The following is a 27,581-nucleotide window of genomic DNA, read 5'->3' as shown; positions in this document are numbered from 1 at the left end:
AGCCCGTATTAATCCTGAAAAGGTAGTAGTGAACAAATCTTCTCATATGCTAACGGATGCAGAAACGGATATTCTTAGCAAAGGTCTCAATTTTATTCCCTCACCAAAATTTATCCCTAAAGAATCTCTCCTTACAAAAATAGAAAAAGCAAGTTCACTCATTCCTAATCATTTGGCGAAACTTCTTCGTATTGAATCGATTTTCATTATAAATAATGCCAAACCTCCAACAGATAATATTTCAGTGGCTGAAAGAAAAGCCCTAAAAAATCTAAAACAGAACAGTAACATTATTATTTTACCTGCAGATAAAGACAACTCCACGGTCATCCCCAACTCCGAAGATTACCACAACAAAATGCTTCAATTACTTGGAGATAGTTCAATATATTCAATTCTTCAGGACGATCCTACAAGAGAATTACAAAACCGTACAAACAACTTGTTAAAGACTGCGAGTGAACTTCCTCATAATGTTCGCCTCTCTTTACGCTCTCTACATCCTCTTATCCCACTCATCTATGGAGTTCCAAAAATTCATAAAGAAAACACCTCTCTTCGCCCAATTGTGGAAGGAATTGATTCACCTACATATAAACTTTCAAAATATTTAGCAAAGTACCTCAAGTGTTTCTCCAATAAATCTTCATCTTTCATCAAAAACACCACAGATTTTGTTTCTCATATTAAAGATATTCCCATCGATGAAAATGACATTCTAGCTAGTTTTGACATTATATCTTTATTTACTAACGTTCCTACGGACGAGGTACTTACATTACTACAGGACAAATTATCCAAAAAAATGTTCACTTTATTACAGCATTGCATTCATTCTGGTTACTTCAGATATCAGGACTCCATTTACTAACAAAAACAAGGCCTGGCAATGGGCAATCCTTTGTCCCCAGTGCGAGCTAACATCTTCCTTGAAGATTTTGAAAAGAAAGCCATATCTTCCTTCTCATTTAAACCAAAAGTTTGGAAAAGATATGTTGATGATATATTCATTATTTGGAATCACGGGCACACATCTCTCACAGATTTTCTTCGTCATCTAAACATCCAACATCCTAATATAAAATTTACTGCTGATTTAGAAAATAACAACTCCTGACCTTTCTTGGATGTTATACTTACACGATGCTCTGAAAGATTAAAAATCTCTATATACAGAAAACCTACGCATACCAATAGATATCTGCATAATCTTTCTCATCATTTTCCACCACAAAAACTTGGAACTATATCTACCTTAGGACACAGAGCACGTTCTCTCTTAAATAAACAAGATGAACTACAAAAAGAAATGAATCACCTCACTCTTATTTTTAAACAAAATGGATACTCTGAAAAAACAATTAAGAAATTTCTTCTGGATCCTCCTACGCAGTGCACAACAGAAACTATTAATTTTAAAGGTAGCATCTCCATTCCATACATTAGCACAGTCTCCAAAAAATAGCTAAAGTCCTTAAAAAATATAATATCAGGACCTTCTTCACCACACTTCCTAAAATCCGCTCTCTAATCAGCCATCCAAAACCTACTCATCACAACCTTAAGTACCCTGGAGTATATAAATTGTGGTGCGATTGCAATATCCCATACTTTGGACAAACAAACAAATCTATTGAACAACGAATAGAAGAGCATAAGAGAGACATCTCTTACAAAAGATCTCATGCAACGGCGTTATCCAGTCATGTTCTTTTTTCAAATAATCCTAATGATGACCAACAAAGCCACTCTGTCTGCTGGAATAGATCAGAAAATATCTTTCGCTGTGATGATGAGTTTGAGAGGAAAATTGTAGAATCAAGGGAAATCCGGCTGAATTCTGTCCACTTAAACAACAATTTAAGTTATAACATCCCAGATAGCCATGCTGCAGTTGTTCAATATTGGCGTTCACGTGAACCTGCACGCACAATTGCAATAAACAATGGCACGCCAGTTGGAACAACTTGAAAAAATACATACAACGTTTTTATGTATCGATTATGTGAGGCAATTTGTACCTGTAATTTCCAGTTTGTTTAGATTATTCAATGTTTATTAGTATTCCTTTATAAATACCTGAAGAAGGCTGCCATATGCCGAACTAGTAGTATTTATCATTAAAATCTTTATGTTATCTCGGTTTTATAGTCATTAAATCTATATTTTTTTTCAAATGTAATTAAGAAATAAGTACGAAATAAGTATTTCTTTCATTCTTTTTTATTTAAGGTGTATTAATATATTTATAAAATATAACCTTTTTTTAAAACTAATATTAATAAGATTTTATATGCAACTATTTATGTTTAATATACTTTAATATTATAAACAAGAAAACATTCCATATGTTTAGAATGGCTTCACTTTGGAGAATGGCAACATTAATACTACATTCGCAATACCATCAATAGTACAAATTATCTTCTAAGTAACATGCATGTGTGTTAAAGATACCAAGCTATTTTAAACCTGGTTTTACTCCATTTTCCAAGTAAGCAAACAGACAAACAAGTGAAGTTTGCGCCTGCACGTATTGCAAGTGACCCGCAAAGTAGTGCAAATCAAGGCAACTCGTGGTAAAAGTATAAGCTCTGATCACTATTCTTAATATTTACCCTTAATGCAAAGCCCATCTCCTTGAGGAGATGTATGATGCTATGTATTAAAAGCAAGGGGCAACAACCCAGACCGGTTTCAACCTTTATTGAGATCTCATTAGTGGGAGTCAGGCTTAGGAATACCAAGATTTAAGTGGTCAAATAATAAGAAATTTTCCATATATAGGAATACCAAGATTTAAGTCGTCAAAGAAATAAGAAAAATTCAATATATATGGTTTCTTATATATATATATGGTTTCTTAAGTCCTTATAAGGACTGGCTTAAAGGGGCGAAGCAAGAATGCTTTTCATCTTCCCCGTTATCTGTAGAGGACAGTGTAGGGATAAGGTGTTATTGAGCAATTAAAGCTCTGATCATGGCAGGAGGGTAACAGCAATAGCCGAGCCTCAGTTAGAACTTCATTAGCTATAGCATTGCCATCCATTACCCTCCAAGGGTATTGGATTGAATGAATCAATCACCGCATCTCACAGTCGACTGATTCCAACTTTCATTCCCAAAGTCAAAATAAGTATTTATTTCATTCTTTTTTACTTAAGGTGTGTTAATATATTTATAAAATATAACCTTTTTTTAAAACTAATATTAATAAAATTTTATATGCAACTATTCCTGTTAAATATACTTTAATATTTTAGAAGGAATCACTTAATTTAAACAAGTAAAATTAGTATTTAGAAATAAATAAAAACAAGACGAAATAAGGAATGTTATTGCCACTTCTATGTTGAAAATGATTTCTGTTTCAGCTTTACAAATCGAAATTGTACAATGAATATGGCCTACTCCATTTTCAACTTAAATCCTTAATGCCAAAAGTAGTCTTGTATGGAAGCTTACTGTTAATTTATGTTACTTCCATAACAGAATAATATAAAGTTAATTAATTGTAGTTCTTTTTTTATTGTGGTTTTATATGGGTGTGTGATAGATTCAGATATTTAGATTTAAGAAAAACTCATATTTCTGTATTAAAGTAGATATTGTCAATGTCGCACGAATGCGTAATAGAACAACGGTAGCCAAAACATCTTTGATGGGTCAGCTGTATAGGAGCGATTCTGTTCAGTGCAGTATTTGTGAGATGTATAATTCCATGTCAGTTGTGTGGAGAAATCAAAACATGCAGTAGTGGAGTAGAAAATGTTAAGAAGTCTGCAAAATGTTAATGTTAGGCAATAACGTTGAAAGTTGGATGGTGGAAGGTCAGGATAATGATTCAGACTTCAAGAAGGAAACATCGCAAAGCAATTATGTATATTCAGGACATATATTCTTTTCTCCTGAGAGTGAAGACTGTTAGAATAGTTCCTTTCCTTATAGCAAGTGTGATAGTTTACTTAAAGAAGATTAATACGGATTTCTAAGGATGTTTTTACCAAATTTATGGACAGAAGAAATTGAATATTGAATATAATGTAAAACTAATATAATATAATATTAAACTAATATAATATAATATTAAACTAATATTATAATAAACTAATATTATAATAAACTAATATATCAAATTAATAATCGTGTATATACTTTGTGGATCTCGCACTTCAGAGAAACAATCAAATGTGTTGTGTATAAAAGGGAGGGAGAGACCTATCATCTACCAAGCCGTTTTTAACTATAAAATATTAATTCTATAATTACGAAATAATTATAAAAATAAATAAAATGTAAGAAAAAATTAAGTAAAAATAAAGTTATTTTTAAAACTTTATAAAGATTAATCAACCACTCAAAATTCTTTATTTATCCTTAAAGATTCTTATTAAAATATTTCTAAATTCTATAAGTACAGGGTGTTCAGGATAAATTTGACAGTTTCGTAAGGAAAAAGAAAATCTTCTTTGTATCTATTAAATTTAATGAATTGACAAAAAATCATTACAGACAGAGTTAATTACAATACTATCAACAAGATTTACTCAAAATAACCACCATTAGCATCGATCACAGCTTCAATTCTGCTTCGGAACCTCGAACAAGCTGATGCTACAGTCTCCCTGGGAAGGGCCGCAAAAACTGTTTTAATTTTATCCATTAACTGGGCTTTTGTATTACTGGAAGTGCGATTGGTGTCTTTTTCAACTGCGCCCCATACAAAATAATCCATGGGGTTAAGGTCTGGGGAGTTTGGAGGCCAAACATTTGGACTGGTGAAGTCGTAGAAATTTTCAGACAACCATTTTTGACTTTTCCCAGAGGTGTGGCAAGGGGCCGAATCCTGCTGCCATACATACGGCCTACCATTGGCTACCCTTGTTATCCAGGGCTTGACTACAGTTAGCAACTCCACGAACAAAGCCCGAATTCCAATGCCAGGGTTCTTCAACACCTGTTCCTGAAGATTTGCGAGGAATTCTGCTGTACGAACGCAATCAGATCGTCTGCTAGGGATCTTTCTTCTTGCTACATCCTCGTAGTCACCATTGCAAGTCTCTAGTTCATGCCTGATTGTTTTTACTGTATTCAGGGAGCATTGGGCAGCAGTCGTAATATCCTTATTTTGATGGCGGGCACGAATCATCATGATACAAGTTATTCTCTTCCATGATTCAGGTGGGTTCCAGCTATCCATCCTTTCTGACATCTTGTATATGAATGAAGAAGGGTCCAAACTTTTAAAAGAAGAGAAGTGTGTGTTAATACATGTAACTTACGCAAAAATATAATTAATTATAAATATGTCAAATTTATCCCGAACACCCTGTATATGCTGAAGCAATTGCATGTATTATTAAATCAGTGGAATATGATGAGTCCTTTTTTAGAACTTCCAGGGTAACGGATAGCAATGCTGTAGCCAATAAAGTTTTAACTGAGGCTGGACTATTGCTGTTACCCAGCCATGACTAGAGTTTTTAGCCCAATTACACTCCATCCACACAGATTTTCTTTATTCATTCAGATGATGGGATAAAGAGTCAAGGACTCAGTCCATCTCCCAGTTCTTTTAAGAACTTTAAGAATGTATTATTAAATTAAATTACCCCATATAGAGGCCTGGATAAGAATAGCCCACTGTGCCAATGCATTTCGTACGAAGCGACTAAAATGGGTACCCAGGGAGGGTAATGGATGGCAATGCTGTAGCCAATAAATTTTTAACTGACGCTCGGCATCGCCGTTGTCCTGGGACGCTGAGTTTTGCCTCTCTTAGGTTTCTTCCGAAATTTTCCTCCGGGTGAGTGGGGGCTAGATTTCAGGGTGTTTTCACAGAGCATTTTGAGTCTCTAGGGAGGGTGTTCTCCAGCATGGCCCGGTGAGGGGGCTGTGTCGGTGGATGCTTTTCCCTGAAACAATAGTAGTTCTGCTCGGTAGTGAGGAAGCTCATCACTGAGTGGAGCCAACGCTGAGTTGGACGGTCTTTCGGACACTGTGACGTGGTCTGGGGATCGTCCTAATTTTTAGAGATGGCTTTACTTATTCGGTAGCCCACTGTGCCCATGCATGTCGTACGTGGCGACTAAAGTGGGACCCCCGGGAGGGTAATGGATGGCAATGCGGTAGCCAATGAAGTTCTAACTGAGGCTCGGCTATTGCTGTTACCCTCCTGCCATGATCAGAGCTTATAGCACTATATTACCCCATCCATACATTTTCTTCTACAGATAACGGGGAATATGAAAAGCATACTTGTTATCCAAAAAAAAAAAAAGTATTATTAAAGATGGCGGCGAATGCTCATCATCATTAATTTAAATTTAACTATACTCCTAACGATGGCAAACTACTTACTGTATTCTGCTGGCTGGATAGGAATTTGTGCATCCATCTGTGAACTTTCAACTTGTATTCTACTACAGTAATATTTTTGATGTGCCTCTAGGATGGAGTAGGTACTAAACGTAATTCCACACGGCAGACAATGAAACTTTCCATCTAAAAATAAATAAATAAATAAGTGTGAGAAGATGATCATAGAGTCGCATCTAATATTTCAGGAAATTATCTTGAATAATTATTTTCTTACCAGAAGATGGCACCACCGATTCAGGACTAAGTCGTTCTTGTTTTACAACGCAGTTTTCGGATGTTTCCAAATTTGGATTTTCTAATTTGACAGTTACGGCCAGCTGCTTAGGTGAAGAAGTGTTTTCAGACTCTTGTCTGGTTATTGCTGCACTTTCAATCGTTTGATTTTCCACTGACATCAATTCGGCATCTCTCGGCAACCCAAGGATCTCTAAGCCATCGAGCATCGCGGCGCTGTCGAGCTGCTCCGAATTCGAAGGACTGTCGGAAATGTGCTCACCTGCCGATGCGACGAACTCTGGCAAAGCGGAGTATTTTATCTCGTGTTCACTGTCCGACGGGCATTCCTCTGTGAAAAGAATTTAAAGTTCTCAATTGAAAAAAATGTTATTTTCGTTATTTTCTACAGTATAATTATGTTTAGATAATTGAAAGACTGATCATTCCTTCATTGAACAGACACACAGTAACGCATAGGGTACAGTGCTGCCATCTGTGATCCAGTTTTAGAATTCATTAATCGATTTATTTTTTTATTTCATTTTATTTATTTATTGACCATTCCAAGTGCACAAGGTAGAAAATCACGCTATCATAAATGAGCTTTTGGGATCTTTAAAAAAAGTCCAGATATTCAGTTTCAGTTTGATAAATCGTTTTCGAGAGAGCATAAATGACAAAATCATATTAAAAACGAAGACAGAAAGATAACTGATATTTAGAAATGATCCAATGGAATAATTGATTGATATTTAATCAAGGAGAACAATTATTTTCCTCCACAATCACATCTTCATTACCTTCCTGTGAAGGACCAGGCTGAGGCTCTTCTGGTGTAACCTTTGTTTTTATGATGAAAAATGTCCAATGGGCTTTGCTTATTCCTCTTCTTCTTTTTATCATAAATTTATTCATAGCAAACAAACGCATCGTGTACTTTCCTTTCTATTATTAAGTAGCATTTAATTAGGGTCCATGTCTTCAGCCATTTTGAGACCATCGCTAACTGCAAAGAACATTTCTGCAAGACCCTTCGGTGTAAATTGTTTAACTCCCCCTTCTTTTTCTCGTTTTTTCTCTTCTGCGACAGTTGTTCCTCCAGTTCCACCAATTCTTCGTTTGTCAACTCTTCAGAGGAACTTTCTATGAGTTGAATTATGTCGTCACCATTCACTTCGAGATTCAGATTGTTTGCTAGGCCCACTACTACAAACTTCCAAAATCATGCACAAACCTTTCTAATGTCTTTTTCCATATGCCATTCATGCATTGAGAGATCACTTCGTCCCAAGTCACAGCAATATTTTTAACAGCATGATAAATATTGAATGTTTTCCAGAATTGTGAGAGTCTGATCATTTCCTTCAGTGACAGAAATGGTTTGTTAAAAAGTTCTCCGTAGATAATAAGCCTTAAACACTACAAGACTCCCTGATCCATCAGTTGGATCAATGAAATAGTGTTTGGGGGGAGAAAAATGACCGTGAACTTGATAAAGATCACCGCTATAAGACGTACAAGACGGATGACCTGGAGCATTATATAGAATTAATAAAATTTTAAATTCTACATTTTCTTTACAAAATAGCTTTCCATTCCACTCGCATAACAGTTGATTAAGACATCCTCAAACAATTTTTGATTCATCCACGACTTCTTTTTGCTCCGATAATGAACTGGAAGTATTCTTCCTAATTTTTCTGAAGATTATCACAAATGGTTTCAGTTTGTATCCAGCCACACCCGTAACAGTATCGCAATACAAGCTTTGAATCTAGGCATAGATTTTAGCTTTGCTTTATAACTTGCAGCTTTGTATCAAGATCAATTGCTCACCTCTTTTACTGTGATTCTTCACTACGTTTTTTTTTATTGTGCGTGTAGGGACCATGATGAACACAACATCGCTAAATATTTAACGATAAATACACAAATAACCCATTTCTCAAACACAAAATCAACAGAGGAACTGTTGAAGACAGGTGCCGACTGCCGAGGGAGGTTGAAAGCACAGTCACTGTGCATGCTTTACTTTACGCTCGCTGGCGTCTTGTTCGAAAGTATAGCCGAAAATGTTATTTATTCCCTTATGGGATCGCGGACGTATCTTTGAAACGACGTAACTCGAACGGACGTAAGTCGAGGGATGACTGTATATAAAACAGACGACATAATATTATGACGTTCTTAGCTATCGTAATTTGTTAGTTACCAATTATTAATAGTTAAAGTTTGATTTCATTTGAACTTAGGATGGTGATTATACGATAAAATAATTTAAATTTTCATATAATAGGCTGTTTAATATGAGTCTCACAACATGGAATATCTGCAGGAAAGAAGGTATGTATGATAATTCCATTGCAAGGGTGATGCAAAGACCGATGTATCAAACCAAATGCTAAATAAATAATAAAAATTTTGTTACTGAATTGTTATTTTTTTATCAATTAGCAATTTAATTTTTTTAATTTGATTTGGTATACGATTTTATCGACACCCATGTAAGAGTAATGACGGATAAAATATTGGGAGGCAGATTCTGACTTTTGACCATGTATAGGATTAATCCAGTTCAGTGATCACTTCCTGCAAATTTTTGGGAGTATTCATACGAGTATAATTAACGTAGTGCTGTTGTGATTAAGTACGTGACTACCTAAGTGGAAAACCATTGTCTTAAAAATATAAATAAACATTTATATATTTAAACTTATTAAAATAAAGAGCCAAAAGGCTCCATTTCGTCGATGCAAAATTATTTAAATCAATTGGATATTAAATGCAGCATTATTTCAAAGTAGAATGCAGAAAGCATGAAAATTTCGTACGAAGTTTGACCAGAGAGCTTACGGGAATACACTCGCCGACATTTAATGAGTTACCCTAGCGCAGGCCTTCTAGAAAACATGATCGCTTGGCCAAGCGTCCATATATACGCCTTCTATTGGTCCCCTTCTTGAACAAGAAAAATATGGATATCAACACTGTAAACAAAAGTTATTCTAGAGAGCGAGAGAGAGAGAGAGAGAGAGACCTATAATGAATGGTAAATGTCCAGTTGTTTAAATAAAGCGATAAATTGCCAGTAAGAAATCTTACAATGGCTGAATGCCAAGATCAGCGATGAACTTTTTTCATGTCACTTTGTAAGCAATAGTTCTTTCCCTTGTTTCATTTTTTTAAGAGAATGTCTACTGGGAATAATGAAATATCCAAATATAGTCTATTTTCATATCGATAAAGGCAGATTTTATAGAAATATAAATAGATTTTATCAAGTTTCTAAAACAGAGTCGTTTCTCTCTCTCTGTCCGATGATTCATACCCACAACTTTATCAAATTAGTTAAAAATCATTAAAATGAACAAATGTACTGTATGTAGTTTTTTTCTTCTAATTCTACTTGAAAATGTCAAGTTTAAGGTTAATAGCATAACCAATAAAATGAAACAATAGTCCTTATAGTCCTTATAAGGACTGGCTTAAAGGGGCGAAGCAAGAATGCTTTTCATCTTCCCCGTTATCTGTAGAGGACAGTGTAGGGATAAGGTGTTATTGAGCTATTAAAGCTCTGATCATGACAGGAGAGTAACAGCAATAACCGAGCCTCAGTTACAACGTCATTGGCTACAGCATTGCAATCCATTACCCTCCAAAGGTATTGGATTGAATGAATCAATCATCGCATCTCACGGTCGATTGATTATTCTTCAATGAAACAATAGTCCTTATAGTCCTTATAAGGACTGGCTTAAAGGGGCGAAGCAAGAATGCTTTTCATCTTCCCCGTTATCTGTAGAGGACAGTGTAGGGATAAGGTGTTATTGAGCTATTAAAGCTCTGATCATGGCAGGAGGGTAACAGCAATAGCCGAGCCTCAGTTAGAACTTCATTGGCTACAGCATTGCCATCCATTACCCTCCAAGGGTATTGGATTGAATGAATCAATAATAATAGTTCTAATAAGAACTGGGCGATGGACTGAGTCCTTGACTCTTTATCCCGTCATCTGAATGAAGTAAATCTGTGTGGATGGGGTGTTATTGAGCTAAAAAGCTCTAGTCATGGCTGGGTAACGGCAATAGCCGAGCCTCAGTTAAAACTTCACTGGCTACAGCATTGCTATCCGCTACCCTGGAAGTCCTAAAAAGGACTCTCTTCAATGAATCAATAGTTCTTATAGTTCTTATAAGAACTGGGAGATGGACTGAGTCCTTGACTCTTTATCCCGTTATCTGAATGAAGAAAATCTGTGTGGATGGAGTGTTATTGAGCTAAAAAGCCCTAGTCATGGCTGGGTAACGGCAATAGCAGAGCCTCAGTTAAAACTTCATTGGCTACAGCACTGCCATTTGTTACCCTGGAAGTCCTAAAAAGGACTTTATTTCAATCAATAAAAAATGAATTGGACTAGATATATTACTAAAAAATAGAACAAGAAAAGGTGTCCTAATCAATTTTTATTTATAATAAAATTATTATTATTTTATTATTCTTTTTCTTATTTAAATTTTATTTAATTTTAATATTTTCCAAAATTTTATTTTATTTTTATTACTGCTTTCGATTGTGCTATTCTGTAGATAAGGCAGTTGGCTTTACGACAGTAGCAAGCAAGCATTTTTTACACTGACGAGCTTGAATCAAGTCTTCAGTGGGACTCGTAGGTCGAACATGCTTACATTTATAAAGTATAACCAGAGAGGAATGATATCTTACTTGGAATATATATGAAAAGATTTAAAAACAGGTTTTACTATTCTACACAGTTGGATTATGCGAAGAGAGTAATACTAGTTTCGGCAATTTTACAAAAATATAAATATTCAACTGTGGCAACGAATCAGAATATTTAACTCATCAATGCGTTTGTGAATTATTTGTCAAAAAATTAAATAAATGAAAATAAAAAAAATAACCCACCTTTGATATGATTCCTGCTCAGGTCTGAACTAAGTGTGATTGCAGGACTTGATATCGAACTGGCATCTTCTTCTACACGCAGATTCTGTAAAAAAAAATATAACAGATAGTACGATTAATACAAAATAAACTATCTTAAATCACAGAAAATGTTTCCTTTCTCAATTTTCACGACATTAAACGTAAAGAATATACTTTGAAATTTTCTTATTTCTAACAGTGGCGGCTCGTGACTTGAAATCGTGGGGGTGCTGCAACTTTAAATATACATACATACTGTAAGTATAGTGTATACGTGTTTGGATAAAATATCAAAATTATGGTAAAAATTAAAAAAAAAATTAAACATGAAAAAATATTGTTTATTATCGATAAAATTATACAGTTTGGTATAATAAAATATTACTTAAAAATAAAATCCATTCTTCTTGTTTTGTTTCGAGCGAAAAGGTCAATAACTTTTTCCTTGATGTTTGTGTGACTGTTGAAGAATTTGTAGTTCACTTACAGTCACTATTGTCACAGAACTTATTTCTTGATTTGCATTTCTAAGTCATAATCGTCAATAACCCCAATAATGTTCTAAAATAAAAACTATAACAAATGTTATGTCTTTAATTGTAATGTCCAAATATTTAAAGAGACGGAGTAAACACGATAAGCACTACGAACTCTCGACTACTGGCGCAAACTGCATATAAACAACAGTGGAACTGCGCGACGGACAGTGCCGCATTACGCTAATAGCTCTCATCTTACTATGACGTGCAGATGCTTGCGCGCGTAGCAATAGGACACTGTGGTAAACACAGTGCCGCTAGCGTCCTTCGCCCTTTTAAGTGCTACAAGATGGATTTTTATTATTTTTTATGCAAAATAGGAGAATTGTATAGGATTGTTGATGATAAAATTAAATATTACAAGCAAATATAAATAAATTAATAAGCATATTTATGTATCGAGAAAAATTGGAGGTGCTGCTGTTTCGCAATGCCTATGCACGAGTAGCCTCTGGTTTCTACTTAAAATGCATACAACATTTAGAGTTAAGAATAACTTAATAGTCCTAAGGAGTATCTTAATAACACTTTTCAGGTAAAGCACAAGATGTAACGAATAGGATCTGAAACAGAAAACGAAATTAAACCATTAATAGGAGATGAATTATCTGAAACAGTTCTCACAATGAAGAATTAACAAGTCACAGGTTATCAAGGAGCTTTTTAGGCATGGAGGAAGATCCTTAAAAATTAGACTGTTATGGTGAAAAAGAAATTGGCTCTTAAAAATGTGGCTTTAGAAGATGCAAGCTCATCGTTGATTACATCTTCACTCCGCGTGGTGGAGTTATTTTCGTATAGCTACTTTCGCACGGAGTTACGTGATGGAATCTTCTTGAAAAGGTCATAACTTTGTGACGAGGTGTAACTCCAAACAATGACGATGAATGATAACTGTAATTTTATTATTTCCGTGTGTTATTTAAAGTATTTATTGCTATGGTAATCCCATGCATGAAAGTTGTTCATTCACTAGTACATTAGTAATATGAACAGCGAGTAGACAGATGCTTTTAACATTGGACACGAAGAGAGTGGAGCACTCAATTACGAAGATTATTCTGCAAGTTTCGAGTTGAATTTCGCTCTGAACGATGTCAAGTTGTATTGTCTGAAACATGAATATTCTTTTCCAACCATAACTATGCCATCATCGTTCAATTATGAAAAACATTTTTGTTTAGCATGTCAAAAATACTTCCAAGTTCAACTGTTGAAATAAAGAATGACGTCATCATAGGAGAATGCTATCATGAAACGCATCTTTCCAGTCCCGTCAGCAGTCATTTCCTCACTAGTTAATGCTAAGACTTAAACTGGCCAATGAAGTAAGCTTTACTATTGTGTGGTACATTAACTCAGAGCATTTGAAGGTCATTCTTAACTGATAACTGCCTTTAAATGTTCTCTTCAGTACAAAGTTTAATAATGGTTTATCTAGCAAATCGGACCCGAAATTGCTTGCTTAAGACTAAATACTAGAAACACAATTCTTTATGATCTTTTGAGAGTTCAGCATTATGTTGAGTGTAGCTACGACATTTATCTGTTTGTCTGTTAAACGAACAGTTATATTCGAGTAAATACGGCAATTATTTTTTATCTTTCAAATTCTTAAGGAATCATTGGTTAAAGACTGGATTTATAAAACGCATAAAAGAGAGCAATATAGCAAATACAAATCAAATGAAATTGATAAGGGTGTGACGTCTGACATCTCTAGAGAACCAACTAGGAAGACGATGTAAAATCTTCGTAAGTACGATATGAATTACTTGAAATGTGGATTTTCATGGACGGGAAATGAAGAGGAACCGATTTCAAATTTTGTTTCATTAAAAATATTTTTTGTTTACATGAACATATAAATTCAAATAAAATAGACATTTACAATGAAATATACTTTATTTATTATTATTATTTTGATAAGGGCTACTTGATAATAATGAAAATCTAAGAAGTGTTACGCGGATATCTGAAGTTTGAGAAACACTGCATTAAGGGAATGGCCACTACCCGAGACCGATTTCGACCTTTATTGAGGTCTCGTCAGTGGGAGTAGTAATCCACCTTTACTACGAGTTGCCTCAGACTTGAACTACGTTTAGGCACAAACTTGACTTACTTGTTTGTTTGCTTACTTGGGAAAAGGATTAAAACGTAGCTTATAAAATCGCTTGGTATCTTTAACATAGTATATACCCAAGGTAAAAAACTTTCTACAACTTCCAACATCTTTCATTAATTTAAATCTACAATACTTAAGGAGTGTCTCTCTGTGTGTATGAACACAAACTCAAGAAAATAAAAAGCCAAGCTCAAACATAGTCTAGCTTCAGGGTGATTATGGAAATTTCAATCGTTAAATATAATATCAAAATTGAACTAAAGGGGTTGGAGATTCTTCTAGGGATCTTCAGAAAACATTTCGAGTCGTCTGTGTTGCATTTCCCTCATGAATATATGTTGAACCTTCTAGTGATTTTTATTTCAATTTTGTATTGATTGGCAATTTTGATCCGGACATCGAAGAGTACTTCGACTAGTTATAACTATCTTAACAGATGAAAATTAATCGCTCTCATTCTCTGGGGAGCTTGCTCCGAAAACTATTCAAAATTGCATATTATAATACGTCAAGCACAGTAGTTTGTGTTATGTGATGTTATTATTATTATTATTATTATTATTATTTATGATTTTTACAGTTTCATCCAGAATTTTTCTTAGGTCTGTAGCCATCATATGTGCAGCCGAAGTCTCCCTGTGTATGCAGCAGTGTGTCGACTTTGCATCTGGTACAATCGCTTTAATCCTTGAAACGAGCCCTTTTTTTAAGATCCCACCATGGATTTCTCTCCGTCCCTGCTTATTCCAACACAACCTTTCCAATCGAGCTTGTTTTTTGATGCATAAAGGTATTTATATTGTTGAATATTTCTTCTCCTGTTGTATGTTTTGGTAAGGGTTGGCAATATAAAACGTCGTCATGAAGTTTTTGATTTTTTTCGTACCTAACGAACACTAGAAGATTTGCAAAGTTTGTAATGTCGGTGAATTCACCTACCTGCAACGTATAATAACGTCTCTTACGTATATCGGATAAAAATGTTTGGATTATATTTTCAGCCATTTGAGTGATTCTTCGATGAACGGTACTATTTGAAAGGCAAATCCGATCAAAAGACCTTTTTGCATTATTTCCGACCATAATTCTGCTATTATTTTTGCTGCAGTCTTGATCAAAGTTTCACCAATTGTTTCCACTGCACCACTTTTTACTACACCACTTTTTACTATTAATAGCGACACACGATATGAAGCTTCTAAAGCCTCCTTATTTTCACCTCCTAACAGGATCGACATCATTTTTTGAGATTCTTTTACATTTTTTAGTTTATTTTGAAAAAAAAGTCTGCAGGTTTGTCCTTGTATTCATTATGTTTCGATTCAAAATGGCGATTTCAATTAGATGGTTTCATGCTTTCATTTTTTAAAGTTTCACCACAAATGACACATAATAGAAAAGGTTCCTCTTCATTTCACGTCCATGAAAATCCACATTTGAAGTAATCCATATCGTACTTACGAAGTTTTTTACATCTTCTTTCTAGTTGGTTCTCTAGAGATGTCAGACGACACACCCATATCAATTTCATTCGATCCGGATCCGGATATCAACGTTTTCCTGGTGCTTACAGCTACTTGTATCTGCTATATTGCTCTCTTTTGTGCGTTTTATAAATCCAGCCTTCAACCAAGCTAAAAAGTTATATTTATTATAGGTATTATAATTTCCGTACATTATTAAAGCAATTATATTACTGTAAAAGTAGTACAAACCTATTAATCGTTATTTTAACTAACAACAAATTTATAGTATGATTAAATAATGAAGTACATTGATTAATATCTGCTTAACTATCTTAATTACATCTACTAATGATTCATATAATTACTTTTTTTTATCAGTGGCTATCGTACACTTTTCGCAGGCTCACAATGTACGATCATACGAAGCTGAACGAAGATTCACGAGTGCTCGCCCGCGAATTTGTAAACCATTCAAATGAAGCAGTTATCACAATTTGTGTAGGAGAATTCATACACAATATATAATTTATAGAGAAATATATAGGGGAAAAAAAGAATTAAAATAATTCTTTGTTTTTCCCTTAATAATGATTCAATGCGTTACTGATGCATAGCAGAAAATTGCTGTGCATCATTATGCATAGCATAATGATGCATACGTATCCCCTGAAGACCTTTCACGTACCCTCTGGGGTACGCGTACCACACTTTGAGAAACACTGATCTATACCAACCGAACTCTTTAAATTATTACTACATGAGAATGTCTAGGCATACAAAATAATTTCATCCAGTTCAAAATGATATCCTCAATGCTATTTCAGCAACTTTTTTTTTTTTTTTTTTAAAGATACCCCTTTCAATTAGACGAGTCCAAAAAGAGAACATATTATTAATGTTATAAGCAGTGGCGACCCATGGTTTGAAATCGTAGGGGTGCTGCAACTTACGATATATACATAAACACGTGTTTGGATAAAATATCAAAATTATGGTAAAAAAAATTAATCATGAAAAATATTGTTTATTATCGATAAAATTATACAGTTTGATATGATTCAAAATTACTTAAAAATGAAATATATTCTTCTTGTTTTGTTTCATGAAAATATATTGTTTATTATCGATAAAATTATACAGTTCGGTATACTTCAAAATTACTATAACAAATGTTGTCTTTAATTGTAATGTCCAAATATTTAAAGACGGAGTAAACACGATAAGCACTAAGAACACTCTACTACTGTCGCAAACTGCATATAAACAACAATGGAACTGCGCGATGGACAGTGCCGCATTACGCTAATAGTTCGCATCTCACTATGACATGCATATGCTTGCGCGCGTAGCAATATGACACTGTGGTAAACACAGTGCCGCTAGCGTCCTTCGCCCTCCTAAGTGCTACAAGATGGATTTTTATTATTTTTTACACAAAATAAGAGCATTGTTGATGATAAGATTATATATTACAAGCAAATATAAATAAATTAATAAATATATTTATCTATCGAGAAAAATCAGGAGTGCTACAGTTTCTATCCACGAGTTGCCCCTGGTTATAAGACTTCTATGGCATTGAATACACGAAAAGCATTCTGGACCAACTGGGCATAATAACGTTCCTGAGATCAGGGACCAAAAGTGAACCAAATACTGAGCAAGTAAGAAGTTGCAATTTAAAAGTGATTTCGATGACATTTTTTTCTCCAGGTATTGTTATTGTTGTATTCTGGTACCGTATTTTAAATCGGTTTAATTTTTTTTTTCTTGCAGAAACACTCCGATTAAAACCAAAACGCGATAATTTAAGGCTTAGAAACTGTCGTACATACTAAATTTCATCAATATTTCTTTAACAACAAGAGATTACTAACTGAAAATTTTTTTAACAAAATGGAGATTAGTTATTGAAAAATCCATGAATGTTGATTTTCCGGTAATGTTAAAAGCAAAATGATCCTTATAGGGACTGGCTTGAAGCGGCGAAGCAAGAATGCTTTTCATCTTCCCCGTTATCTGTAGTGGACAGTGTAGGGATAAGGTGTTATTGAGCTATTAAATTAAATTAAAGCTCTGATCATGGCAGAAGGGTAACAGTAATATAACAGCAATAGCCAAGCCTCAGTTAGTATTTCGTTGGCTATTGCCATCCATTACCTTCCAAGGGTATTAATCACCTCACCGCATCTCATCTCTTCTCACGGTCAACCAAAGTCAACCAACCAAAAATCAAAATGAAATCGACAGTGAAGCTTTTATTGCTTTTTTATTTCAGAAAAAAATTGGTGTCTAAACCGACGATAGAAATAGTTTCAAATAAAATATAAGAAAACAGAGCAAAATACCGCTAAAACATATGTGTAAATCAACCTGAAGTTAGTTAATAATCTTATATAAGAAGTTAATTTAATATTAAGAAAGCCCATAATTTTTACATTGTGACTAGTCCAACACCTCCTCTGGTGGCGGTCTTCTTGCTAAAAATGATATACATAATGGTGTCATTTGGGCTTGGAAAAAAATTAAAACATTACAATCATTACGAAAGTACTTGTTTTAATTTTAAGTTAATAATTCGAAAGTATAAATTTCAGTCATTTAACATTCACTTTGAATAAAAAAATACTTTATTTCATTAATATTATTAATTATAATGTAACACCTAAATATTATTGTAATAAATCTTCTACGCATGTGCACGGGATCGAACCATTAACAATTATTTTTGAAGTGTTTTGCGCATGTGGAAAAACCCGTGGTAAAAGTCTAATGAAATAACACAAAGATGGAAGCTTGCGGTCACTATTTTTGTGACGATTATCAGTAACGATTTCGAATCAATTCATTATCAGCACATCGAATTAATCTTATTGTCTACCGTGATGTCGTCTACGATAATCTGTTGATTAAATTCCGTATTCGAATGAGTAATGGTGCCTTTTGACTTTGATAAAGTCTACTTTTTGATACGAGTTCCGTGTTCTTATAATTAAAATGCAACTGGAATTATTTCTTCATTCGTTAATTCGCGACTGCAACAACAGTTTTTCTTTTATTATTAGGTTATTAATCCAGTATTGATAAGATGTATAATATTTCACATAAAAGAAACTAAAAAAAGTACTTAATCTAATTTAAAATATTTTAAAAGGACTGGACTGGAAGTTTTAACTTGGACTCGGCAATAGCCGAGTCCAAGTTAAAACTTCATTGGTTACAGCATTGCCATTCGTTACCCTGGAAGTCCTAAAAAGGACTTTTTTTTTCAAAAAAAAAAAAAACCGCTATATCTAATTTCTTCTCTTAATGACTTCTTATTAAGAAAGATTTTTAATGGTGTACAAAAAAATATGGTTAATTTTTCCAAAAATTAAAAAACAGCAATAAAATAATAAAAATATTAAACTAAATTATAATTTAAATATTTTTCATAATATTTAATTTTTAAAATATATAATTAAAGTGAGCAGTATTTAAATGTTGTATTTAGAATATGAGAACTGATACAGCCTTATAAACAGAAGTTGGAATAATAGTAAAAAAAAGGGGCGTTTATTATTAGCCAACAACTAATTACAAAATTGAGGGAAATACTTAAGTTCAATTTAATTTAAAAACAATATTGCAAATGAAAACATAGTGCTCTTTTTGAAAGGATAATATAAGAATATGGTGAGGGTTGGCTGAGCAATACACAGGTTTGAAGGTGACATATGTTCTGGGAATATATTTGAATAATTTTTCTTAAAATTAAAAAAATATTATTATTATTATATTTCATATTAAATGTATAATAATAATAATTTAAAATATTTTGTGAATAATCTATTACTATAACTTTAAAAAAAACGCAAAAAAACAAACATATAAAAAAAGATGGATCTAGATGAAAAGAGAGAAGTGGAAGAGACAGAAGATAAAAAAAAAAAAAATTCAAGAACTTGATGCAAACGAAGCAGCAGCTTTGGATGATATATCAGCAAGCGTTCTCAATGTGCTAGATAATTACCATATCCTAAGATGGTTTTCTTGAGTCTCGAGACAAACAGGATTCCTGATGATTAGAAGGAGGACAAGATAACTCCATCATACCAAGTGGAGAGGCAGAGATAATGAAGCCAATTATAGACAAATTTGTATCTTTGGAAAAGTCATCAACGTATTAGATGGAATACTGAGAAGTCGCATCCAAAGGGTAGATTAACAAGCTGAAGTAGAGGTCCTCGTGGCTCTGTTAAAGCAAGGTCTTCTTTCACCAATCTCCTCATGTTTTACAATAGGGTAACAGCTGAGTCGAACTGGGGAATGAATGTAACAGAATTCTCCACTGAGGATTATTATAAAAATTTAAAGGGAGAGGTGTACAAAATAGTCTTATAGCATGGCAGGCTAGTAATGTAGCTCATTGCGTGTGCCCTTCTGGCTACTTAACCATACTAAACTGGCTTGGTTACCTTTAGCAGAAAAGACTATAAAGCTATAATAGTTCTTTGCATACTGGACAGGATTCGAACTCACTTCTTTGAAACTAAAGAGCATCTTCAATACCGACTGAACTACGGATGCTCTCGAGAACGGAAGAACTGTATCTAAAAAATGCGGGAGACTGCAGGATTATGTTATATCATCCTGTTTAATCCGTTTATTAATGACTTTGGATGCAAAGTTAGATCAGATGATAAGAGATCTATCTGATACAGAAACCACGCAAGATAACTTGAACAGACTAATTCTATGAGCAAACGTGTTCATTTAAGACTGTTAACTTCACGTTTATGCACTTTGGGGATCAAAACATTGCAAAAACAGTTAAACGAATTTAATGCCAGTTATTGATGAAGCTACAGATTTATGGGTAGAGAGATAGTTTATTTTTGTATTTTATAGATTTCGGAGATATTTTGGTGCTATTAAACTTATCATTTATAGTTGTAACTGAGGGACTATGCAATATGAATTAGATATTTTCATTAGATCTGAAAGTAGAGGAATTCACAAAAATAGATGGACACATTTTGGGAGTTTGAGTTTGGGAGTAGAAACTGTTGATTCGATTCTAGGTTCTTTCTCTCCGTTTCTCCCTCCCCATCCAATGACTGTCTTCTCTGTAGAATCCTTCCCCCGCAAAATATCCATACTGCAGATAAGTTAAAAACTTTCCCAGAACATACTGAAATACGCTTCAGTATTAAACTCGTATCAAGATTCCAACAGCAACAAGTTCTAGTTCACTTGAATCCTCGGGAATGTATTGAAAATGAATTCTTAATTTTTTATTTCATGTGTTTTTCCATCTAAAAGAAAGTATCTGTGCTTCTTGTGTACTGCTCTGCATGACAAATTGATTAAGATGGGCACTTCCCTATCTTAATTGCTTAATTCCCTCTCTTTGATTCCAAAGACAAGATAACGAAGCATTGTACACACCAAAATATCCGAAGAATGGTATATACCTTCGCCTTTTTCATCAGCAGTCCATGTTATTTTCTCATACCACCAATGTAAAGTTTCATGCATACCCATTTTCAGAATTTCTTCTAATGGGATAAATAATTTTTAATCCATTGAACATTTACTCACTCTTTTGATAAAAAAAATATCCTTAGTTTCAGAAAATTTATATTTCTGCCCATTTTTTTTTAATCCAATGTCTCTCTCACATTAGACTACAGTTAATACGCATTATCAGAATTTAGCTTATAAAAGACTGTTCGATGATCAGTATCATGACGATATTCTTCACAATTACAACTTCAACTTCAACTTTACTGACTCCAAGGGTGAAGCAAGATGCTTTTCATATTCCCCGCTGTCTGGATACAGTGAAGAAAAAGGTTTATAAGCAATATGCTCTCCCTGAGAGGGCAAGAGGATTAGAGGTCATTTCTTGAAATTAAGAGGGCTTTAGGTCTTTTGTGTTTATAGAGATCCGTTTCATCATAGTCAGCAGTTTGTTGCACCAGGGGATTGGGATGTGTAGACGTTTTTAGGAAATACTTTGCTGCAAGAGACTGAAGGAAAGAGTATATATAAAGGATGTCGGCGTCCCGATGAAGTCGAACATCTCTGATGGCGCGTTCAGAATCACACGAGAGCACTTGTTTTGCACTCTGCAGTTTGAGGATATTAGTATCAGCGGTATGGCTCCATGCTGGTGAAGCATATGTGATTATAGGACGAATCATTAGTTTGTAGAGGAGCAGTTTGATTCTGGTGTGTAATTTACTGTTTCTGTTTATTAGGGGATAGAGCTGGGTGATGGCTTTTGATGCCTTTGCACACGAGTGCTTGATGTGGTGGTTGAAGGTTAGTCCTTTGTCCAGCAGTCCATCAAATATCTGACTTCTGTTTTCCAAGGAATTTTGGTGAATAAACCCCTTGAAGAACAGCGCTATGCTCTTCAAGGGGTTTACTTGTAATCTCCAATTGGAGAACCGTTTTTCTAATATTTGTAGGTTATCTTGGGTTTATTGATGACTAGGTGTGGGCGAAGAGCTCTGATTAGTATCGCTGCGTCATCAGCGTAGAGGGCCAAGATAGATGACATTGGAATGTGTGGAATATCTGCCATAAATATCGAGAACAGAATTGGAACTAGTAATGATCCTTGAGGAACACCAGCCAGAATGAAGCGCTTGGTAGATATAGTGTAGTTTATCTTGACCTCCATAAATCTGTTAATGAGGTATGATTGGATCAACTGTACAATCTGTAGCAGGATATTAAAGGCGATGAACTTGTGGAGCAGAACAAAATGCCACATCTTACCGAAGGCCTTGGCCATATCCAGAAAGACAGCGCCGGTAAGCTGCTGCCAATTGTAGCATGTGGTAATATATTCAGTTAGTCTATGGATCTCTTGAATGGTGCTGTGACGTTGACGGAATCCAAATTGTTCATTTGGGAGGATATTCAGCTTATTTACTATGAACTGGAGGAAAATCCGACATCCCACACAATCCGATGTCTTCCATATTGGCCCTATATGCGGACGATACGGCAGTACTAACCAGATATCTCCATCCCCACTTCATTACCAGAAAGCTTCAAGAAAACCTTCTAAAGCTGGAGGGTTGGTTCTCCAAATGGAGATTGGAAGTCAAAAAAGCTCAGCCGTTCTTTTCTCAAAAAGGCCAATGTCTCCTGCAAGAGATGTGTTACTATTCAATACTAAAATTCCCTGGCAGACAGAAACAAAATACCTGGGTGGAATTCTCGACAAAAAGCTATCTTTCAACCAACACATCAAGTGTACGTGCGCAAAGACATCTAAAGCCATCGCTCAGATCTATCCGCTGATTAATAGAAATAGCAAGCTCAGCAACAGAATCAAATTGCAACTATACCAGATGACGATTCGTCCTATAATCACCTATGCCTCTCCGGCTTGGAGCCACACCTCTAATACTAACATTATTAAGATACAGCGAGTGCAGAACAAGTGCCTGAGAATTATTCTGAACGCCCTGTGGTATGTTAGAAACAATTAACTTCATAGAGATACAAATATTCCCTATATTTTCTCTTTCCTACAATCCTTAGCATCTAAGTTCTTCTTAAAGATGTCCATACACCCTCATCGATTTGGTTCAGCAAGCTGCAGCACACGAGGCAACGGACATATTCAAACATAGAAGACCAAAAGCTATATTAACCTCCTATAGCGATGCATAATCTCCATGCCCAATCAGGGCGAGCAAACTGCTCGTAAATTTTACCCTCACTGTAACCGCAACAGATAGCGGGGAATATGAAAAGCATCTTGCTTCACCCCTAAAGATATAAATGTCAGTCAATTGTCTGACAAGTGCAGATTAGTTCGCTGAAGTGTCAAAGTTTTTTTGTTTTTTTAATCAAAGATTTTTTGTTAAAGAAATTTTTTTTTTAAATCTTTGACCCATCCAAGATATGTGATTAGTAAGTGGTCCAAACAAGGCGACAAAAAACCAGACTTAATTCATGTCATCATTTTCATATAATAATATTTAAGGAATACAAGTGCTATGCAAGCGAACATTTCTATTCCTCTCTTTGTAACGTTTCCCATACAGCAAAGTATCTCTTCTATTCTACAGATTTCTGCGTTTTAGTATGACATCGTTCACGAAATGTAAGTACTTTTTATAGATGAAATTCTCAGCTTGACTGGCTTTAAATTGTTGCTTACATTTATGGGTAGGATTCCCGCATTCACTAAATCAAAGAAAGTTCTATTTGTAGAGATTATTGGTTTCTTAAATCGTTTCCCTGTTGTCAGAAAGACTAATGGATTGCTAGACTAAAGTGTAAATACATTTATCACAGCCACAACCATCTATTCAGAGAAGAAAGATGAGTTTCTAAAGTAGTAGAGGAAAAAAGGAAAAAAAAAGTTTAAGAAAGAAAAAAAAAAAAAAGAACAGTGATTAGAACAAGGCGTGAAGAACACATCAGAATCAATAATTTTACCTCGTTAAATATTCTTGGCTATTTATAGCATACACGTAGTAACCTTTATCAATTCCTACCTGGTTATCAGATACGCCTGTAACCTGACTGTATTTGAAACCGCATCCATCATCAAGCGAGTCGATTCCTTTGGACTCTTCAAGTTCGGTTTCGCAACAATCAAGTTTTTCTTCCACTGGGTGCTCAGGAGCGACCTCTAGTAGCAAGCTGGGTAATTCTTCTGTCTCATCGGCTTCTTCGTCTGACCCTATAATACACATTCAAATATAATTCAAATAAAATATGATTGGACATAAAACTTTTTTTTTAAAAAAAGTATTGATTTAAACTTCGAATAGGGTATGATAGTGAGACACTAATAACGTACAAAGATTTAGATACGATGAAATGAGATGTCTATCATAAAACGAGCCTGGGGCGAACAGACGGACATAAACGAAGACGCAAAAATGACGATAACATGGACCATTTAATTCTGACTACAAAACCGCCCGCTGGGCGGGTGCCTTCCCTCCACGCCCCAGCGTTGCTAAAAGAACATGTTTCGCCTGTCCGTAGGTAATCGCCTTAACACTTGGCAATGTCACACTTCAAGGCACAACACAGGGAGGGGGGGGTCAAGGACATTTTAAGTACTATCCTGACGTTGAAACGATCCCCCTAAAGAGAACAGGAGGAGGTTAAGTAGGCGCAAATTAACCTCTTTTGAAAGGGTCGCACTAAATAGTGCCCGTATGTAATTGACGTCGTAAATAAAATACACGTTTACATACACCCTTAGGTGATTTGATTAACTGGGAAATTCGTTTCTTTAATTTGCAACAAGTTTTTTAGATTGATATCAGTGCCATCTAGTGGACACTGTTGTAACTTCTTTTAATATGGTAATTGATTCTTTGAATTATAAATAATTTCCGACATTGAATGACTTGATAATGAAATCCAGTTTTCGCCAGTATATGCAAATGAGGGTTAGTGATTCAACTTATGATCCGTAGAAGTGCCAAAGGTCATCTGTTACCGTCTATTACTAGACTTATTTCGACATTTGGTCTGCAACCCAGCCAGTAAATATATGGTCAATAAACGGAAACAGATGATAGCGCACACGCAAACACGCACGCACACACACACACGCCTGTGACGTCTTAATAGTTAAGAGAAAAAACCCTGGCTATCTATCTAACTTGAGACTGACAGCTATAATGATAACAATATAAGCGCATGCAAACGTCATTCATTAACTTGTAGGTTTCACGAGGTAACCACGTAAATCCAGTAGATTTCCGGATGACGTCACCTGATTGTTTCATTCGATCTACAACAATTAACACGCGCTGTATGAAAATAACAGTATGATTGTATTGTTAACAAGATCGAATATTTTTATTTTTATTTTTTGAAAAGTACATTTGGAATAGATGCTACAAATCGAAAAGTACAAAATACATTCACAGCTTGTACGAGTAAATATTATCCCTAAAATTGAAATTCTCCTCATCAATCTCAAGATAAGTGGCTATACAAATATCGATGAATGTAGTTTTTATCGAACGTCCTAAATCGTTCACTGTAACTATTTTAATTAACTTACCTATTATTAAATGAAGTCCATAAGACTATTCCACGTAATAAAAGTAATTCCAGTATCCTAACGTCGTATTTCTGAGAGCGGCTGATTTCGCATGTCCAAAATATCCTTTTCTTGCTTCTCTTCGATACTTCCCAAAGTCATGTATCCTCACGCATGCGCAGTATCTCTTTCTCTGGAAAACAGTTACGTATGCCGGGCACAAGAGGCTATCTCCCAGGGCAGTCGTGCATGTGTTATCATCAACAGAAGACTCACGATTCACGAGACTACAACGTGAATCAGTCGATTTTCTATCTGACGCAACAATGAAATCGAGTTGTGTTGCTACTATGCCTCGCGACCACGCACTAGCTATCACGCTGCTATGGTGAAGTTGACGAAAATATGACACAAACAAAACAAGCGCTTACATGAAAGAAAAAAAAAACTGTTATAATGACTGAAATAACGGGAGTAGATCTTTTACTTGGCTATTTTGTTTATAGGACTCTGCCTTTGATAACACTTTAAACCGTAGCGAGTTATTTTTGGCAGATAAACAGTAGTATCTAGTTGCTATACTGTACAAAGGTTTTGTCAGTCATCGAGCGGACTCAACTCGATTTACGCTAAAACAGAATAGTGCGTGGGTGCGCGCGTGTGTAGCGGATGATCGCCCCCAACGTGTCATTGGTGAACTTACTACAAAACTCATTCATTTAAAGGTTATGCCATACATTATTTGAAGTCTATCGATTTACAATTGCGGTATTTGTCTCCCCTTTTCTATCTATCCGCATCTTCTCTCCTTTTCATTTGGTTTCATTATTTTTCTTTCCCTTGACTCTTCCACTCTCATTCATTCCTCTTTCTTTCATTTTGCTCTCTATTTTTTCGTTCAATTTTCTATCGTTCCATCCTCTTTTTATATTTGTTATCCCACTATGACTGGGTAAAAAAATGTCAGAAACTCGTAACTCTGAATTGAGTAAATGGAATGTAACTTATAACTTTTTAATCTATACACTTTATAGAAGTGTATAGATATAAAAATTAATAAACTGATATTATACATAAAAATTTTAATTAATTTTGAAATATCTAAAATAATATGAAAAATTATTAAAATATTTAAACACGCCTATAAATTTTTAATATAAGTATATTATAATAGAGAGAATTACGACTATCCAAAAAGCATGGTGAGGTGCGAATGAACAATCGACCGTGAGATGCGGTGATTGATTCATTAATGCCCTTGGGGGTGATGGATAGCAACGCAAAGCTGTACCAATGAAGTTTAACTGAGGTTCGGCTGTTGCTCTTACCCACTTGGGCGATGAGTTTTTGAGTTCGCTCTCTTAGGGTTTTTGCCTTAAGGGAGCACTTTGAGTCTCCGGGGAAGGTGTTCTCCGGCACGGCCCGCTGAGGGGCTTTGTCGGTGAATTATTTTCCTCGGAATTTGAGCGGTTCTGCTCAGTGGTCGGGGAGCCCGTCACTGAGTGGAACCAACGCTGAGATTAGGACGGTCTTTCGCCCACTATGGAGTGGCCTAGAGATCGTCCGTATTTTTGAGATTTCACCTTTACTTACATAGTCGGTGGATTGGTTCAATATGAGATGCCCATATATATAGGGTAACGGATGGCAATGCTGAACCAATGAAGTTTAACTGAGGTTCGGCTGTTGCTGTTATCCTGGGTAAATGAGTTCGCTCTCTTAGGTTTTGCCCTAAGGGAGCACTTTGAGTCTCGGGGGAAAGTGTTCTCCGGCACGGCCCGCTGAGGGGTACTTGCCGGTGAATTATTTTCCTCGGAATATGAGCGGTTCTGCTCGGTACTCGAGTTTCACTGAGTAGAACCAACGCTGAGATTTGGACG

The 27,581-nt window shown here is 35.1% G+C and overlaps 1 protein-coding gene across 1 annotated transcript in view; it reads right to left on the bottom strand.

Annotated features, from left to right (window-relative positions):
- LOC150103406 (zinc finger protein ush-like) overlaps nt 1-27,581 on the bottom strand; it is a 105,754-nt gene that overhangs the window by 9,489 nt on the left and 68,684 nt on the right. Inside the window, exons 2-5 of the mRNA XM_090398145.1 lie at nt 24,188-24,375; nt 11,524-11,608; nt 6,596-6,946; nt 6,361-6,504 (exon numbers count right to left, since the gene is read on the bottom strand). Coding sequence (XP_090254271.1) covers nt 6,361-6,504; nt 6,596-6,946; nt 11,524-11,608; nt 24,188-24,375 — 768 coding nt within the window. The remainder of the gene's footprint in view (nt 1-6,360; nt 6,505-6,595; nt 6,947-11,523; nt 11,609-24,187; nt 24,376-27,581) is intronic.

This window comes from Typopeltis vanoorti, chromosome 9 (genome assembly GCF_054136105.1).
Source record: "Typopeltis vanoorti isolate ZY-2024b chromosome 9, IOZ_Tvanoo_1.0, whole genome shotgun sequence".
Classification (NCBI taxonomy): domain Eukaryota; kingdom Metazoa; phylum Arthropoda; class Arachnida; order Uropygi; family Thelyphonidae; genus Typopeltis; species Typopeltis vanoorti.
The sequence above is the reverse complement of the archived record's forward strand: the minus strand, read 5'-3'. Positions and strand labels throughout refer to the sequence as shown.